The 19,291-nt window shown below is 46.7% G+C and overlaps 1 protein-coding gene across 3 annotated transcripts in view; it reads left to right on the forward strand.

Moving 5' to 3' along the window:
• The first annotated feature begins 202 nt into the window (after positions 1 to 202).
• Positions 203 to 19,291, forward strand: part of LOC144152269 (uncharacterized) — a 95,064-nt gene continuing 75,975 nt past the window's right edge. For all 3 annotated transcript variants that reach the window (XM_077683501.1, XM_077683503.1, XM_077683502.1), the window contains exons 1-6: positions 203 to 406; positions 602 to 747; positions 4,497 to 4,680; positions 9,900 to 9,974; positions 13,433 to 13,514; positions 14,719 to 14,879. In XM_077683501.1, the coding sequence (XP_077539627.1) occupies positions 609 to 747; positions 4,497 to 4,680; positions 9,900 to 9,974; positions 13,433 to 13,514; positions 14,719 to 14,879 (641 nt within the window). In that variant the 5' untranslated portion in view covers positions 203 to 406; positions 602 to 608. The remainder of the gene's footprint in view (positions 407 to 601; positions 748 to 4,496; positions 4,681 to 9,899; positions 9,975 to 13,432; positions 13,515 to 14,718; positions 14,880 to 19,291) is intronic.

Consider the following 19,291-nt stretch of genomic DNA (forward strand, 5'->3'; position numbering starts at 1 on the left):
CCGCGTTAAAAAAAAAAAAAAAAAAAAAACACACACACACACAAAGGCATAGAAAATGCTACCAAACAAGCCAAACGAAATTGTATATACATAAAGTGTTGAACTGAATTTTTTTGTACTGGAGTTGGCGGACTAGATTTGCCCAAAAACGCTGGATTGGATTGCTACAGGAGACTTTTCGTATTTCTTTGTTAGTGCGGATGGCCGCTGCGTGGCGGGCTGGTGAGAACATGTGCGATGGTTTAGCTAGTCTGTAAATAAACGCCATGTTGTAGACGCGGATTTTGTAAATCTCGTGTGTTCTAAAAGCTGCCGAATGCAGCCGTAAAGGCATCGTAGCCCGCTAGTCCGAGATAAAACATGCCAAATACTCAGAACGTTTGTCGTCCAGTTTCGCCGCGTTAAGGTATGCCGTTCCGGTGGAATACCCTGCTGTTCTCTATCGACGTGGTTCGTGTGTGAGCCTGTTCCGTGCTGGCGCGCTAATGCATGCATTTTCGCGCTCCTAAATAACGAGGAGCTGAAGGAGCCGGTGGAGTTACAAAGGCGTCGTAAAGCAGAAGAGCGCTTGCTCTCGGCGTGTTGGCCGCTCGAACCGCAGGGCCGACATGTTCGTGCTGCGGTTGGTGACGCTGGACCACTACATGGTCGCCCCGTCGGCGCCCCTGGACCCGCTCGTGTCCAAACTGGGCGGCTGGGAAGTGTGGCAGGTGCCCGTGATCCGAATATTTGGCATCACCCCGGCAGGTGCGTGTTTCCTTTGTCTCCTGACACCCGCCAGTCAAGGCAGCGGCACGCGCGCGCGCATACCGCCGAACGAACACAAGTTCGGATCGCGATTTTTCCTCCAAGTCAAAAAAGAAAAGAAAGAAAGCTTATTCATATAAAGCGTGGGCGACGTAGGCACAGCAGAAGAAATGGGTGGAGTGCAAGCTGTGCGGTGTCTGAAAGCCATTGAGTTAGCCGGCAAATTTGTCATTCATTGTTTGTGACCCCTTTTTCGCCAGTTGTCGCGGAAGGGTCCACGTGGAATCGCTAGTTCAGCCGCGTGTGCCTACTCTTGCGCGGGTTATTTGGTGGCCTGGTCTGTGAAGCTAGTTGGATGGTGCAAGCATAAATCAGACGAGGCGGCTGTTATTTAAACTAACCATGGTACCGTCAAGCGCCCATCGCCACTGCTGTTTTCGAGAGTTCGTGCGTGTTTGTATCAAAGTAGCTTGACTAGGTCGGAGTGGGGGTTGTTTGTTGTGTCACTGTTCTGCTGTCATTTGCAGCGGTGTACTGGTGACCTAAGGACAGGCAGCGGGGAACTCCGGTGCAAGTTTGGTGCCCCAAGAGAAAATGTAGCTGGTTCCAACTCGTGTATGGTTAAATTCCCAGCTGGTCTATCTGGGACCAGGTATTTCAAGTTAGGAGTTTAACCACAAACCAGCTGGGACCAGCTACATTTTCTCTTGGGGCGCATGTGTTTTGCTGGTTGTCAGGTGACACAGTCTCGTTGCTGTGTTAAGCAGCCAACAACGCCGGTTGTTGGCTGCTTAACACAACAGTTGCCAGATACTTTGGTGTCATTGCAGCGTAAAACGCAAGAACAAAAACCTTTCCGTTGGTTACTAGCTCATGAAGAGCAGGTAAAAACGTGCAAGTTGTGCGTAGATTTATTTTGCACATCAATCTCACTGCCTATTGCTTCTGCTTCCTCGCTAGAAGTGGGGTAGAGAGTTCATTGCCTGTTTCTCGGAAGTCTGCCAAAGCTTTCCTCCGTTGTAGTCTTGATAATCTACTCCTTAGGTCTTGTGTACCTGTGCCACACATGCACGAAAAATGACATTGATTGCTTAAAGGGGCCATGCAGACAGAATTCGAGTTTTGTTTTATTAGAAAGATTTCGTGTTTTATAGTGGCCCCAGCACTTGTCCGGAAGCAAACAATGCTTTATTCACTGCGAAATTAATCAATTTAAGTTGAAATTTTTATTCTCCTGCCAAATCGTATGTTTTAAAGTCTGCAATGACATCATAAGAACAGGTTTTCAAGCTAAAGTTGGTGTGAAGCGGAGGCTTGTTTATTGTTAGTCAACCCAGATGGCGCCACCATAGCGCAGCGGGCTGTTTTTTGCATTTGCTTTGTTTTTGACCGTGTTTGTACCTGGCTTGTTTTTGTTCTAGGAGAAAATAATCGTTTCGTGAAACATGGTGCTCGCTCGACAGTATGGTCCCAAAGACGCCGTTGATTAAGCCAGTCTGCCAGTGTTGATTGAGACAACTCCAAAGTGCTGCGGTGTTGTGCAGCTAAAACAAGCATAGTGCACGCAGTACCAACAGCAGTATGCATCGGTACTTCTATGTTTACATGTATTTTTGTAGCTTTCATTGTTTACACCACCGATCTTACTGCTGTAAAATGAATAGGCATTACATTTAAGCGCAAATAGTTTGTTTGGCCAGCTTATAAGCTCTGCCTAATTTGCGTTTGCTTTTGCCGGCCTCAGCCAATCGCAGAGCTGGCACGTATGACATATAGGTTCTGTTGCGGGAAATGAGCGAGTGGGTCGCATAGCCATTCTTTTTTCCCATAATTATATAGCTTATTTGAGCAAAGTTTACGTTAAAAGTGGTATCAGTGTGATTCTAATGAGGCAATCTTTCAAATGAACCAAACCTGTGTTTTGTCTGCATGGCCCCTTTAAGGCCTTAAAGGGGCCATGCAGACAAAACGTTTTTTTATCCAAAAGATTTTGTGTTTTATAGTGCCCTCAGTGCTTGTCCGGCAGCAAACAATGCCGTATTCACTGAGAAATTAATCAATTTAGGCTAAAGCAGTGGCAAGGAACCATTTTGAATGCCCATTTCAAACACCAAGGTTTAATGACCTGTAAAATTAGCTCCAAGCGGTGCATCAAAAAACTGGTTCTCATATTGCGCTCACCAGGGTTCATAGTATTGGTAAATATAAAGATTACAGTTTTATGACTAACACTGTTTTCTCTATTGTTTCTCCAAAAATGACTGATTATCTCTAATTATCTTGGCAAATAATTGATTTACTCATAAAATAATGTCGTATTTGAAATCAGTGGGAAAAAAGCAGCAAGGCTGACATGTTTCTCAGAGTTTACTTCTAAATTTAATGAATTTGTTTTAAGAGCCATGTCCTCCCTTAAAAGTGGTTCCAAGGAATGTTTGATTCCTGTAATTGCAGAAAGTCATTTTGGCACCTTCATAAAACAAACTGTGTCAACTTTTAGAAATAAAGCTTTCATGTCATGAAAATGTAAATCTCTGTTGCAGCTAGGGAAGTTTGGGTAGATTATTTTTTTATTTGGGGCTTGTTGATTCCTTTTAGGGAAAAAGTACAGGCGTGTCAGTTTATCGTTACACAGTAAACATAGCACAGTGATGACACCGGCGAAGCAGAGACAGGACAGGCGCTAACTTTCAACAACGTGGTTTATTGCAGAAACCCATGCTACCCTCTGTTCGACCAGTTGGTAGCTCTGTATCACCACCGCTCCAGCCCAACCAGGGAAATTCTGAAAGCAGTAGAGATAGTATGCGGAGGAGAAAACTGCACCAGCAGGCTGTCCTTTGCTTTATCACAGCGAGAGCTAGGTTTCTTTGCATGGGTTGCGTTGTACAACTTTAGCTTTGTCCTTTTGCATGAGGTCACGGGTTCGATTTCCAGCCACGACGGCTGCTGTTCTGATGAAGGCAGAAAGCAAAAACTCCTGTGTGTACGAGATTTCGGCACACGTTAAAGATCCCTAGGTGTTCAAAATTAATCCGGAGCCCTCCACTACAGCGCGCCTCATCGCCTGCGTTGCGTAGGCGCGTTAAACCCTTCAATCAGTCAAGTTTTGTCATTTGCTTTTCCTTCTCCACTTTAACGAGTCAGATGTGTATATATATGTGTTGGATTTGCAATAAAACCATTTGTTGAAAGTTAGCGCCTGTCCCCTTTTTGCCCCATCTTCCGTTGTTAGTGTGCTGTGCTTACTGTAGGTTGATGTCGGGGCTACTCAGAGCAGACACTTGGATACATTGTAGAAGGGAAAGCTTTATGAAAGCGTGTTGATGTGGCACCGTCCAAAGCTGCTGATGTTGAGGAACGGTGGACAGCGGTCGTGTGTGGAGCATTTTACAGCTGGTCTAGTCATCAAGCGTAAGGCCAGAGCGGGAGTGATTATGTTGTGAGCACCCATCGCAGTGGCCAAGGTGTTGTGCTTCTAAGCCCAGGGACACTGGCTTGATCTCGGCCGCAGTGGCTGCTTTTCAGGTGGAGGTGAAAAGTGAATATACTCGTGTGTCGAGATTTCGGTGCACGTTACCGATCCCCAGGTTGAGAGTACTCGGCAGCCCTCCCCAATGCGTGCCTCGCCCAGATGTTGCTTCGGCATGTTAAACCTCATAAAGCTGCATGTTTTGCGATGTCTTGGTGTTGATTGGATCGTGTGCCCCCCTCAAACCTTCTTGTTCCTGTTGTCCCTCTGGTGGCAGGCCAGAAGGCGTGCTTGCACGTGCACGGGGCCATGCCGTACCTGACGGTGCCCTGCACGGAGCCCCGCCCCGAGCGCTTTGCCGTGGTGCTTGCCTCCGAGATCGACCTGCTGCTCAACACCGCGGCGGGCAGGGCCACCAGCATGCACCGGCATGTGCACCACGTGAGCGTCATCCGGGCCACGTGAGTATCGTGGGTGTCCTCCAGGGAGGGCATCTGGGACCCGTGCTGTTCGTTGCCATGGGCCAAGAAAGATGGACCCCTCCCTATGGGGTGTGCGAATAGACTAATTTCAAGTTTAATAGGGGACTAGGGCTGGACATGTAACTGGGAGCAGGTGGAGCATCAGGATAACATAATGGATACCAAGAGATGGGACTTACAAGTAAAGGCCCACTATTAATTCAGTGAAGGGACGGAATCGTAAAATGAAGAGGCAAAGAGTGGACTAGGTCATCGCAAAACAGGAATGGCTGGAGTAAGGTGGGAGAGGCCTTTGTCTTGTAGTGGGAACCAATGTGCTGCTGCTACTGATGAGGATGGGTCATACAAACTTACACCAAGGGAAGGCCAATAACAACACCCACTGGCCTGCTGATCTTTTCTCTTGGCTGATATTTAACCTGGGGTAAGCTTGCCTTGTTTAGCATTTCTTGTGGTAGTTTGCATGTCCTCTGGACACCTGTATTGTGGCAGGCTAGGGTAACTTTGCCAGAGCAGAAATAACTGATGTGGCTGTTTGCATAAATGCACAGAAAACAACACTGTTCTACACCGCGAATGTTTTTTGGAATTGTTAAAATTCACAGGTATTTTATTATTGAGTTTTACCAACCATGACAATACCTAGAATGTATGTAATTTCACTAACTTGCCTGCCACTGTGGCTAAGGCACAAGGATGCAGGTTCAATACTGTACTGGCTACGACGGCCGTTTTCTTGATGGAGGCGGAAAACAAAAACGTGGCGCAAACTAGATGTAGACGAAAGAAACGAGGTAAGACATATACAGGCACCAATGTGGCGCCTGTATATGTCTTACCTCGTTTCTTTCGTCTACGTCTAGTTTGCGCCACGTTTTCTTCTTCCCTAAAATATGTACCAACTAGCTCAGCAACAAGTTTTGTTAAAACAAAAACACCCTGGTGTCGAGATTATGGCGCAGAATAAACATACTCGGGTTAGTCTGAATTTGTAGCCCCCCTTGCACTGTGCAGCACCTTGTAGTCCTGGTGTAGCTTTGGTGCATCAACACCCCAGACTTTTGGAACGGGTGCAGTTTTACATCATCAGTGTGCACTGCACGGGAGTAACAAACATGTTGCAAATCACTGCTCAGTTAGGTAGTGTACATGTTTTTTGCTTTGTCTGTTCTTTGGAATGCAAGGAGAAATTTGGACGGGGGCTTTTTTTCCCCTCAAAGGCCATTGCCTGATCATGCTTGCTTTGGCACAGATTATGCTCTAAGCGCGCTCACTTTTCAGCCACGACATGTGTTAATGATTTGCTGGATGGAGAAAACATCACGAAAGAAGTGTCTTTGCAATGAGAACCTGGGTAGAGGAAGGGGTTTGGTGTGAAGTGCGTTTATCTGTTTGTGAGGTTATGGCCCTCTCTTTTTGTGTAAGGTGAGGGAAATAATTTGGAAAGAGAAGCCTTTCTCGCAAAAGCTGCTGCACAAAATTTTAGGATTTTCGCCGTCACCGTCTCCCCTTTGTTTACAAGAAACCAAGCAGTCCTGCTGGTCGTCGTGCTGTCCTAGGAATCCAAAAGCTGTGATGCTACCACAGGCATCGTCCGATTGCCTTCGAACTTTTGGGGAGGAAAGCCAGGCTTCTATAGTAGCGTGACAACACTAACAGTGGATAACAGTTGCCAATTTGTTCGTACTTTGAGCTACACTGCTGCCCAAGTAATAGCAGTATCGTTTTAACGTACTGTGTATGGCGACAAGAAATTGATGGAGCGCGGAGCCACTGATTTTGAAGGCCCCTCCGCATGGCGTTGCACCTGCTAGAGTGGTGAAATGAGTCTTCAATAGAAGGGGGCATCTGTTTGCATTCACACTACCAAAGGGCACTGGGTTTCGCGTTGGGGTGTTTGTTGTCATCCTATCCCTCCAGGCTCTCGGTGTGTGCTGGGATTTTTTTTGATGGTCTCGCCGCATGTCTTGCACTGGTTCTTGAGCAGTGCAGCACTCACAAGGGACGTCTACTATAATGAATGGCATTCTATTTTCTGCCTTCGTGAAATCAGTTCGAGCTCAGTCTATGCTGCTACCAGTCCATGTTGCTATCTCGGTGCTGCGTGCTATATCCGAAGGGCTAGAAAATATTCTTTACAAATGGATCACCTCATTTTGTGAAAAGCATTGTATTATATCAGCACAACAATTTGGATTCCGATGAGGAATTTCAACAGAGTTAGCTTTGTTAGCGCAAAAGGAGTTCTTCTTAACAGCTTTGAGGATAAAAAATGAACATCAGGTATATTTGTCGATTTTTATGAAGCGTTTGATAGGAATAACCATTTAACTCTTTGCTAGGCTCAAACATTACGGATTTCGCGGCGTTTCACTCGAACCTTTGCGGTCGTATCTAATTCATAGAAAGCAGTGCATCTCCATCAAATCCGAACAATCGACAATGCGAAAAAATAGCGCAAGGTTTCCAGCAGGGAAGCATTCTTGGTCCTATTCTTTTTAATGTTTTTATAAATGATATCGTCAATATTACTAAGCATGTGCATCTCATAGTTTATGCAGATGATGCAAGTACGCTTCTCCGGTCAGGTGATGTTAATATCTAGAAAATTTAGCTGATGATGCCTTGAGTCAGTTGTTGAAATGGAGTACAATCAATTCTTTGGAAGCAAATGTGGTGAAAGCAAAAGCGGTTATATTTGTGCCATCACAAAATGTAATAACCAAAATATTAGATTATATCTTGGATTCGAGGACATACAGTTGTTGAAAGAGGATAAAGTGTTAGGGTAATCTTTGATAAGCATTTAACCTGGGGTGACCATATTGAGTGCACTGCTGGTTCTGTGGCGAGGACTTGTGGTATACTGGGCGAATTTCGACAGGTGTTACCCTCCAAGATTAAGCCTTTAATTTATCATGCATTATTTTCCTCTCGCTTGGGTTATTGCAATCTTGTACAGGGAACATCACAAACCAACATACAAGTATACTGCGGATAAGAGCCATCCAAAATGTTGCTAACGCACCATATGATGCGCATAATTACGAAATATTTTACAGCTTTATTGAAGTTCTGGTCCAGCATTGCTATGAAACTAACATTATCCTAAAATGCAAAAAATATTTTCAATACAACAATAATACTTTTATAAGTCTATGTAACCGAAAGAAACCGTTGTATAAATTCCTGGAGAGAAACATGTCATTACTTTTCCTGTGTCCAAACCATGGATTTTTTAAAAAAGACTGCAGTTTCGTGTACTATGTTTGTTGAATAAATTACACAACAATGGCATAGGCTTGAGTAATGTCTCCAAGAAACAATTGAAATCACGTATGTGTAAGAATGGAGGCCTTGCCTCGAACTGGTAAAAAAATCTTTTTTGTTTGTGTATTTATTATTGGGTTGTATTTCTGTGTCCCAAATGTATGTGCCTGTGACTCAGGCTGCGACTTTCGCGAGTCCAGCTTTCTGTGGTTGATATTTTGAGAATTATCACTGTATAATGTGGAACGTATGTGGTTGTAACTCTATGGTGTGCATAACATTGTATCGATGCAGCAGTGTCGGCTGCATGTCTATTGATTGCACTACTATTGTGTTTCGTAATACCATTGTGTTTCATACCACTATTGTGTTAGCTATGGAGTGGATAATAGTATCCATACAGCAGTCTCTCCTACATGTCTGTTGTAATACTACTGTGTTTCATGTACGCATAGTCGGAAAGCTGTATAGCATATGTATATACAGTAGAATCTCGATAAACGGGATTGCCGCTTAAACGGAACAGTAGCCGGTAAGTTTGTAGGTTTAGTATTCAGATAACGTAAAAAAACTTCCGGTAATCGGAACTAAAATTTCTTCATCATCGTGTAAACGGAACTAGAATTGGAACTTCTTGTGAAATCCACTGGCATGAGAATCAGCTTTTTATGGTTCCGGCTGTTTCATTTTTGTTTTTTCTTCCTCCATGCTTTTTTAGCCTTGTTGGCCTCGTAGGCCTCGTAAGTGGTTAGCTGGGTTAGCGCAACGAATGCAACATCGCAGTTCTTGTTCCAGTCGTTCGGTCTCGATTCAAGACGCCGAGGTTTACAGGGCTCAGTTCCTGCCGCCTCGTTCGTGCCATCGTGGTTCTATTCGCGCTTCATTACGACGTTGCCGTCTTCTAAATTCGGTGGCTTGTAAGCACTCGCGAAGTTCCGGCCTCTAGCCTCCGTGAAAATGCAGTTGCAAGGACTCAAACAAAAATAATTGATGCATTTTGTAGTGCACAGTGACTCATTGTTGCCAAATCAACTTTGTGAATGCTCCGCCTAAGCCTCTTGTAGTTTTCTTGCTTTCTGAAAAACTACCCGCTACATTCACCTTCTAGTGCTTAGAGTTCCATGAAATGCCCTTACGAGTGTGCACGCGCATAAATTTGCACATTTGCACATCTATCTCGGTAAATGGAACTCCTGTTAAACGGAACTAATTTTTTCGGTCCCTTGAAGTTGCGTTTATCGAGAGTCTGCTGTAACATCAAACACTGTAACCATTGCCAAAACAAAGGGCAAGGACCTTGTCAAGCTTCTGTACGCAGCTTTTTGTTCTTGTTCCAGCACTGTTTTTGTGAAAAGAAGGCTAAATAGAAAGTTGATTGCTTACGTATAGGCCACACACATATAACACACTCCCACCTGCTCACTGGCTCGCCAAGACCTCTGTTGTTTTTGGGTGACGACCCCGTGATTTCTATCGGGCTCATTTTTTAGTATTTATCAGAAGTCGAATTTTTGCACCTCATTTCTTGTCATACATAATCAAAAACTGGCCCTCTACACCAGCCATCAGCTGTTATTAGAGCCTGCCGTTTCATCTCTGGTTAATCACCTTTTCACAAGGATGACTTGGTGGGCTAGTTGTTGTAGCATCACAAGGGGGCTAACAGTGCACAAAGACGACGACACACAAGGAAGAAAGGACGGGACAAGCGCTTGGACATGACAGGACAGGATCAGCGCTTGTCCTGTCATCTCTTCCTTGTGTGTCGTCATCTTTGTGCGCTATTAACCCCTTCATAATCACCTTTGTTTGGCGCTCTTTGCCCTAGCTGGCCTTGCGCCGGACAATTCCAAACATCATCACCATCAGAAAGTTTATTGATTGATTGATTGATTGCTACGTGCGTGCGTGTGCGTACGGACGTGCAGGCCGCTGTACGGATTCCACGACCGGGAGCAGACCTTCCTTCGCATCTTCCTCTACAACCCCCTGCACGTGGCCAAGTGAGTGTCCCCCCGTTTTATTATGCATAGCCTCCTGCACCGTGTTCGCTGCCAGTTCCAGGGTTACACTGGGTTACACTTGACTTTCAACGGTTGTCGCAACATATTTCTAGGTGAACAGGCTCTCATCATGGCACATGGGGGGGGGGGGCCCAAATGAAGCGCAATGTGCGGCTGTTGGGACGAGTCACTGGGCAAGTGCGTGCTGTTCGCAGGGGTGAGACAGCTGCGTGTATTGCGCAGTTTTGATACAAATTTGTTTTCCCGCGAAATTGAAATTGCGAAAGCGCAGAATAGACCATTATGGATTGTGTTCTTGGAATTTAAAGGGGCATATGTCAACGTAAACAGAGAACTACTGTGGAAAATGCTGAAACTCCAGGGATTAGATGATGAGTTAATACAGCTTTTTATAGCAATCTGTAAAGACAATAAAGTGCACCTTACATGAGAAGGACAGAAATGTGCCCAGCAGGTCAACATCCATCAAGGACTGAAACAGGGATGCCCTTTGAGCCCAATACTGTTCATGCTTTACATGGCAGGGTTAGAAAAGAAACTGGAAGAAAGTCAAGTAGGGTTTAGCCTAACCCATATGCTGCAAGGCGAAGTGGTACAACAGCCAGGGGTGAGACAGCTGCGCATATTGCGCAGTTTTGATACAAATTTGTTTTCCCGCGCCAGGCTGCTCCAAAAGCTTGAAAATTGCAAACATTGCGCCAGACTGCTCCAAAACAGCCTCAGTTCCAAGGATTTTAACGCTCCCGTCAGTTTCGGTGGGGGGAAATGCTTACGGATGGCATAATTTTCCCGCACCCCAAAGTGATGCTGTTTGTAAAGGTTTAATTGATTGATAATCAAATAATAAAACCCACATAAAATTGTCCCCGTAGTATTTTTTTAGAAAGTCACTATGTCGGGTTGCACATGTTATATAATGTGCGTTTTTTAAAGTTTTCCCACCGAAAACCATTGCAAAGTCCTGTAGAAAAACACTTATGTGTGCTGAGGTGACAAACTACTTGGGGCGAGCTGATGAAAAAAATGCCCCGTATCTCCAGAACGACATTATTGGGCGCCACCATCTTGGTGTGCTGAAGATTGGAAAACATGGCTGCTGGGCGAAGCAGTTGCTCGTGGTTCAGGCAGAGGCACGTTGTTCACGCCCATTTCTACCATGGTTTTGGTTATGGGGGTGGCTGCGTTTACATTTAGTCGTTTGATCTGTTGCGGGAAGTTGTTCGACTCGAAAGACGGGAATTCATGTCGGCCTTGAGTGTGAGGCGCGGTGCGTGCCTGAAGTGAAATTTTGGACTCATTGCGGTTTTTTAAAACGCTTAGTTATTGATACCTGTCACAGCGAGCTTGCGAACGGCGGGAATGGGGCGATTGACACTGCAGAAGTGGCGACGCAGGCACATCGCCGCAAAATGTTCAAGCAAGGTTCGCCGATAGCGGGACGGGCTATTATTGCATGCTAGTAATAATGGTTTATCTATCTGAAGTGAAATCTATTGCCAAAAGAGTGGTGGCGAAACATACCAACGTTACTAAAATTGCGATCGTAGTGAGCGGGCACCTTGAGGATTGATATGAGAGCGCTGGTGGGTTGCGACGACTGTCACCTCGCTTTCCGCAACTTTTGTCGTGGCTCTTACACTTGCGCGCAAAGCCGAGTCTGCGGATTAAAAAAAATAATTTCGGCATTCACATGCTATTAAAAATTACTTGCGAGTGCTTAGTTTTTCAATTCAATATTTTCAACGGCACTCCACGCTATCTATGCATAGAGCCTAAGAATTTAAAAATGGCTAGTAAAAAGGTAGTGCAGTTCGTACCTTGTGATACTCTGGTAGAAAAAAACTTTATTGAAAGGCTGTTTCAATGTTATGTACGTATAGAACCGATTAAAACGTGCATTTTTGCCACCCGAGTTGCCAAAAATTCAATTTTTAGGCTCTTAAGGTGACATAATAAATGTCGTTCTCCTGCTCCAAATTAAGGTTCTTCTGCTCCAAAATCGAGATTTCGCTGCTCCAAAAACTGCTCCCAACTCTCATTAAGCTGTCTCACCCCTGTGTTCGAAAGCTGGTGGAAAGGTAGCTGACAACAAGAAGAGTGCCCGCTTTGAATGCTTTGAGTGTTTGCATATAGGAATTTGCAAGCACTTGATAAGCTGGAATACGGGCAAAACAATAGAACGGAACGTGTAGTGGAGCCCAGCTGGCACTGTACGGACTACAGTCAAACCCGTTTATAACGAACAGCGTGATTCAAAGCGATTTTTTTGCTATACGAAGTGGTTCGATATAACCGAACCCACTTATAACAAGCTCCAGTATCAAGTTCGTTATATACATGATGTGAACAGTTGATTGAAAGCGTGTTAAAGGAGTATTTCAAGTTTCTCAGAAGGCGTCAGGGCTTGCTGCTGCTTTGTAGTCATCTTGCTATGAAGCGCTGGGTTGCGGGGGCACGGAGTAGTAGTAGTAAAGTCCTTTATTGGGAAGGGGAGGCCAGTTGGCCAGAGGGGGGAAATGGGAATATCAGGGAGGGAGGAATAACATTTCTTGAAATGGAGGATACATAGGTACGGCCGGATTGTCGGAGTCGTGAAAGCAGCACGGCAGTTCTGGCCGTTTTTTTCTTTCCTCAAGCGCGATGTGCCCAGAGCTGCTCGCAACTACTTGATCATGTGGCGGGAAGCTGTCGAATAGGAGTGCTCCAATGCGAGGCAGGAAAAAGGCACGGATTGCTGCCGCTGGTGCGCATGACGGAAGCGTGGGTGGTCGGCACAGTGGTCCGGAGGCTTGGCGCAGCCGGTGTAAGAAGTGCGTTGGTGGGCTTTTGGTGAACAATTGCGCACGCTCAGAGTTCGATATATCCAGTGCTTTTTTTCATTATAGCAAATATATTTTACATGCGTAATGGTAAAAGAACTTTGAGTGTTTGCTATGAAGAATAATTCGTTCTATCCGAGTTCATTATATTCAGGTTTGACTGCAGTGCCAAGGCAAAGCACGTGTACAGTCATGAACTGATGAAATGCGAACACTAAAGTATGCACCAAAGCACACAAATGGTGCAATTTCTTGCCGTGCAAGTCAGATTGTCCCGTGGCTTTATTAGAGCAACAAAGTTTGAAATTGTGTCTTTCGGAATATGTTACTAGCGGGCCGTTCTTTGATAGCCCAAATCCATAGTTGGTTTTATGTGTTCTGGTTCATATCTCCGTGTTCGCGTTTCAGGTGTCCATGACTATTAGTGGTTGCCCATTGACCACCGCCCTCTAGTTATTGTGCAAAGTTGCTGCAGCTGGGCAGCACTGCAGGTACTTTTGGATCATCCATCAAGTGTTTCTGCCTAGGCTATTTGAGGCTGCAGAATGCTGGAAGGCATTTATCCTTTGGGAAGAGAGAGCTGCTGATGTGTGCTCTACTTGTTTTGTTTGCATGCAGGGTTTCTGAGCTGCTGCTGTCTGGGCTGGTGCTGAAGCGCGTGATGCAGCCCCACGAGGCACATGTTCCGTTCACCCTCCAGGTGCGTTCCCTTCCCCAAACCAGTGTGAAGATGGATTAGTTTACAGTGTAGAAAGCATGAAATGGCAACGTAAAACTGGATGGAACACTGCAGCACTAGTGAAGTCGTTTCTCTGTTCTTGGCAGAGAGTGCCTGAACAGAACTCATTGTTGATGTGTCACAAAGGCACCTCCTTGCTGGCCCCAACGTGAGATATAGCATGAGGACGCGGGTTCGATTCCCAACCACAGTGGCCACTTTCCTGATAGAGGCGAAAAGCAAAAACGCCCATGTGTACGAGATTTCGATGCACGTTATAAAGATCCACGGGTAGTCAAAATTAATCAGAGCCCTCCACTATGGTGCGCCTAATCGCCTGCATTGTGGTAGCACATTAAAAAAAAAAAAAACGTGACAGATGAAGGCACTGTTTTGGCATCTGCTTGGTGTGGCTAATGTGGGACAAAATGGGGCGGAGTATTAATACAAAAAAATCGTACAGTGTGTGCAAGGTTTGCGGTAGATTCCTTGGGATCCCTGCGACAAGGGACGCTTGTTTCAGGACGCGGCAAGATGTGGCCGGTCAACGCTGCCTGTATAACATTGCCTGATGCATCAGCCGCTTTCCAATGGAAGCGGTAGGCACGCCTGAAGCATGTTCACTGGCGTGCGCCAGCACCACAGATCAGTCAAGAAACTGGGCCTCCTCTGGGCTTAAAGTGTGGAGATGCAGGGCTGCCACCTTGCGAAGGCTGGGCAAACCATGTAAATTGTTTGATATAGTTTCCGTGAAGTGGCAACGCCAGGCAGACAGTCACCGAAAGGCTAGCAAGTGGGGAAGGGTAGGGGAGAGTGACAGAAAAGTGGCTGTTTTGCCGTTTTGAGCTGACGCAATGGGAAACGTTACACAGGCAGCGTTGGACTGATAAGCGTGGTAGTGTCTGTGCCGCATGCGGCCTTACCGGAATGTAGTTTTTTTTAAATAGGGGGGTGAGCGCAGTTTGGCACTGGTGAAAGTGCGGTTGCCAAGCAGCGCTATTGCGTGCAACCTCCACAATGTTTTAGACCCCTTAGACAGTACTATTTATACTTTATGCTGTGAGAAAACGTTGCTGCGTTACCCCCTGACCGTGTAGTCGTGACTGCACTGCTGTGGCTGTCCACAAAGTGGCCAGCTTTGTGTGGGTGGCGTTGTTCCCACCTGCCTCATCCCCTGCTGTTGCAGTTCATGGTGGACCACAACCTGCACGGCATGGGCCTGGTGCGGGTGGACCCCTTCAAGTTTCGGCGACCCACCTGCTGGAAGCCCAGCGGCGGGGGCGAGGGAGGAGGGGCCCGACACAGCGGCACGGCGGGCCGCCTCTGGGACCTCCACAGCCTGCCCCCGTAAGAGGAAACCCCTGCAGTTCCACTTTGTTGCTAGAATTGCGAAGAATTTGTTCGCCTATACCCACTTCTGAAATAGCTGAGCAGCTACATTCTGTTCCTCTAAATTGTTTGGTTGAGTTACCAGTGAATGCTAGACAATGCAGATGTAACCAGGAGCAGTGAGAAATGCGCAACCATATAAAGTGCGTCGCCCAAGGTCAGGGATGGTTGGATGAAGCACTTGGGGACACGTCTTGTGCTATGCATCTTGAACTGTAGCATAATAGGCAATCACATGAGGTAAAGAAGATGGCAGGACGACGCTGTACAGTGTTGTCGTGTCGTCTTCTTTCCTGTCGTATTCCTGTCATCTGCTGCCGTCCTGTCGTCCTTGTCTATTGCGCTGAATTTCAAGATGCATAACCAGGACCAACTCGCCCAATTGTCGATCCTTTTACATCTTGTGCTATCAAGCTTGAAAGGCTTACAGCTGATGGCAAAACACGACTGCCTTTTTGATTTGCAGGTAGGGTCTGTGTGTTGTTCTGGGGACTTTTTTACGGCGCTTGGGGAAGCTATGTTGCTGTCTGCTTTGCGTACGTTTGCACCCGTGCCATTTTTGTGGTATATGACAAACATGTATGTGATAACATGCGTGATAAACAAACATGGGACAAACATGCTTACGTAAATGCTGATTTTTTTCTTCTTTTATGCGAAAAACTAGAAGAGGAAAGGGGGTCAGGCCACTGTATCCTCTTGAACAGTATGGCTATGATGACGAAGAAGAAAGGGAAGTCGAAGAGGCATCGATGGATACAAGAGACATCCTTTTCTTCACAAGATGATGCTCCTCATGTGGTTGAATGGAATCAGGGGGTAACATACGCTACATTCGAGAACAAGGGAGGCTGTCTGTAAACCAGGCATTACATTCTATCAACAGAAACCAACCCGCTCATTACCACAAGTGTCTTCTGAAAGCAGTGGTGGTCATAGTGCTGTTTCCTTTAGCAAACAGGAAATTGGGCTGTCCGCTCCTTGGAGGCAGTGTGTACCGTATTTATTCGAATATAGGTCGACCTTTTTTTTTCGAAAATGTGCTTAAAAATTGAGGGTCGACCTATACCGTATTTACTCGAATCTAACGCGCACCTTTTTTCCGATATATCGGGTCCAAAAATTGGGTGCGCGTTAGAATCGAGTACGACCCTAAATCTCCGATATCATATCGCCATCGGCATTTCAAAATGGCCGCCTCGTACGCACTTCGAGCCTAGCTGTCTATGCCTAGCTGCAGTAGCGTGGTAGCGTCCTCCGTGTGCTGTGGTAGTACATGTGCTTAGGTTAGTCTACCCGTTTTCTGCGTTTGATCTACCAGCATGGACGTGCCGACAGCGAAGATACGCTGAGTTCATCATGATGCCGCTTTTAAAAGGAAAGTCATAATGTGTGCGGAGACGGACGGAAATCGGGCCGCATCACGCGCATTCGGAGTTCCGGAAACATGCGTGCGGGACTGGCGCAAGCAGCAGGAGACTATTTTTGCCAGCAAGGCTACACGAAAGGGCTTCAGTGGACCGAAGCAGGGCCGGTTCGCCGAAATAGAAGAGCGGCTCGCAGAATACGTTCAAGAGCAGCGAGCGGCGCAGCGGCCCGTGACGACCGAGCTGCTCAAAGTCCGGGCGATGCAGTTAGCCCTACAAACAGGGCTAACGCGGAGCGATTTCAAAGCGAGCAGGTGCTGGCTGACAAATTTTATGAAGAGAAAAGGCTTTTCTCTTCGAAGGCGGACGGGGATATGCCAGAAGTTGCCTGAAGAATACGAAGAAAAGCTGCACAGTTTTCAGCGGTTCGTTTTGAGCTTGCGCCGCAGGCACGGCTACCACCTCGGCCAAATTGGAAATGCCGACCAGACACCGCTCTACTTCGACATGCCTGCCACCACAACCGTTGAAAAGAAGGGGGCGAAGCAAGTGCGCGTGTTGTCTTCCGGCCACGAAAAAACATGCGTCACCGCAATGCTTTGTTGCACCGCGGATGGACACAAGCTGCCCCCGTATCTTATATTCAGACGCAAGACGCTCCCGAAGGGAATCGTGTTTCCGAGTGGCGTGATTGTGCGCGCAAATGAAAAAGGTTGGATGACGACGGACTTGGTCGCCGACTGGATTGATCACGTCTGGCGCAAGAGGCCCGGCGGCAGTTTGGGCCTGCGTGCGATGCTTGTGCTCGACGCGTTCAGGTGCCATCTCGACCAACGCATCAAAGACAAGCTCGCTGCGTGCAACACTGACCTTGTCGTGATACCAGGCGGCATGACATCGCAGCTCCAGCCGCTCGATGTTTGTTTAAACAAGCCGGTTAAAGATAGGATTCGGGCGCTCTACACCGAATGGCTTGTGAGTGGCTGCCATGAATTCACTCCTAGCAATAGAATGAAACGTGCCACGCTGCAAGACTTTACTGGATGGGCGAAAGATGCGTGGTCCACGATACCGTCCGCCATGGTCAGCAAGGCCTTTAAAAAATGTGGGATATCGAATTCCATGGACGGCACCGAGGATGAAATGCTTTGGTCGGTCGACAGCGCTAAGGAGTTGTCCGACAGCGACGACGAGTGAACCTTGTGCCGGCGTAGAACATTCTTGACAAGATGGGCCGTTTTTTTTTGTGTGTGTGTGTTTTTTTTATCACAACTTCAGTGCATCGAGATTAAATCTTTGTTTTTCCAAACGAGACAAAGTTGCATTGCTGTATGAAAGCGTGAGGTGCGCGGTACTTTTTTTTTTTTTTTTGGTCACTGAAAACGGGTGCGCGTTACAATCAAGATTTTTTTTTTTCGGGGGGGAGGTCACGAAAAACGGGTGCGCGTTACAATCGAGGGCGCGTTAGATTCGAGTAAATACGGTAATCGTGACCGAAGAACCTCGACCTATAGTCGTGATCAAAAATGGCGAGCGCACCGAGCGATCCGTTTCTCCGTCGCGCCCGGCGCTCCTCAATTTGAGGCGGCAGCGCGGAGCATCTAGAACAAAGACAGGCAAGAAAATAAAGGAAAAAATAACAAAACAATCAGCGTAAGAAAACCACCCACAGTCATTGCCGGCTATCGCGCATTACCTGCGGCCGAACTGGACACGAGCGAGCTGACATACTGGCTAGAGAGCCAGATTGGCTTGGCTTGGTGTCTTCGGAGCCGTGGTAGCGGCTAGCACGATGGGGGGGGGGTGTAAAGGTGACTTTCGCCACCTAGCGTAGCCACCTCGTGAACGGAACGACGTTGCCGGCTTCGCTCGCTGTCTCTACTATCTCCCGTTCTCCGTTTCATGCGCTTTCTTTGTGTTTGCTTCGTTGTGATTTCCGCACACAACGTTTTTCTCGTGCGCATTTCGCGATGTCACGTCGGACTTTAACTCTTTCGCTACCGCGCCTATCAAAATCGATCAATTTGATCGATACTTTTGGGAGCGCCTTTTCATAGCGTTCCAGGCGTTTCTCGAACAAGTAAAGCTGTTCGGAGTTAGATCAGAAAATGGCCTTTCAAAATCAGTTTTGTTTTCATTTTTGCAACAGAAACGTGATTTTTGACACGCTTTTGAATCACCTGGTTGTGGAAAAGGGGCGTGGTCATCGCGCCTCAAGGCTACCAACGAAGAATGCGTGCAACTCGTAATTACTCTGCACCAGCGCTCTTTTTTTGCTATCAGGGCGTGAATGGGGAACTAGCAAACGATTTTCAATCGTCAGGTTCACGCTCTGACTGTAATAATCCCAGAAATCGGCTGAAAATGTCAAGCAGTGCCTGGTTGCAAAGCTACTTTATGATTTTAGGCAGTTTTATTGCCTTTGCGCAAGTTGTCCTAAGTACTCTGGTAGTTCTACTTACCCCAGGACCATTCCCAAACAGATTACAACAGTTTCGGTTTCGTTTCTGCATCGCGAAATTCATATTTAGCGCAACTACGCAGTTACCCAACTTCAAGGCTAACTGCCATGGCGCCTGAAGCGTCCGCGACTGATCCTCGAACAAAGCACGCCGCTCCTCATTTCCCCCCACCCTAACCCGATTTCTGCGATAAGAACTTCAGATGCAAGTCAAAAGGTCACACCCAGTCGCCAGATATCTGTTCCGCCGAGGACAGCGCTTCAAACCGGCCTTACACTGCCAGCTGTTCGCCTTCCAGTTTCGTTTTCATGCGAGGGTATATCCGGGTGTCTAATGTTGCTGCTTAGTTGAACTGTCTATTCGGACGGAGTCTCTGATAAGTTTTTGTACTGTTTCATTTGAAAAATGTTAGGTGGCGCTGCAATAGAGGAGGCTCGTTGTGCTGATCTTTTTTAGCGCGCGACTGCTACTTGGCCAAAGATCGCAGGGGACGATTCTAGCTCATCGTACCTCATTTTTGCGAGCAAGGCTACAATTGCGA

This window comes from Haemaphysalis longicornis, unplaced genomic scaffold (genome assembly GCF_048455015.1).
Source record: "Haemaphysalis longicornis isolate Haplotype H1 unplaced genomic scaffold, Haemaphysalis longicornis Haplotype H1 scaffold_9, whole genome shotgun sequence".
In the NCBI taxonomy this organism is placed as follows: Eukaryota; Metazoa; Arthropoda; class Arachnida; order Ixodida; family Ixodidae; genus Haemaphysalis; species Haemaphysalis longicornis.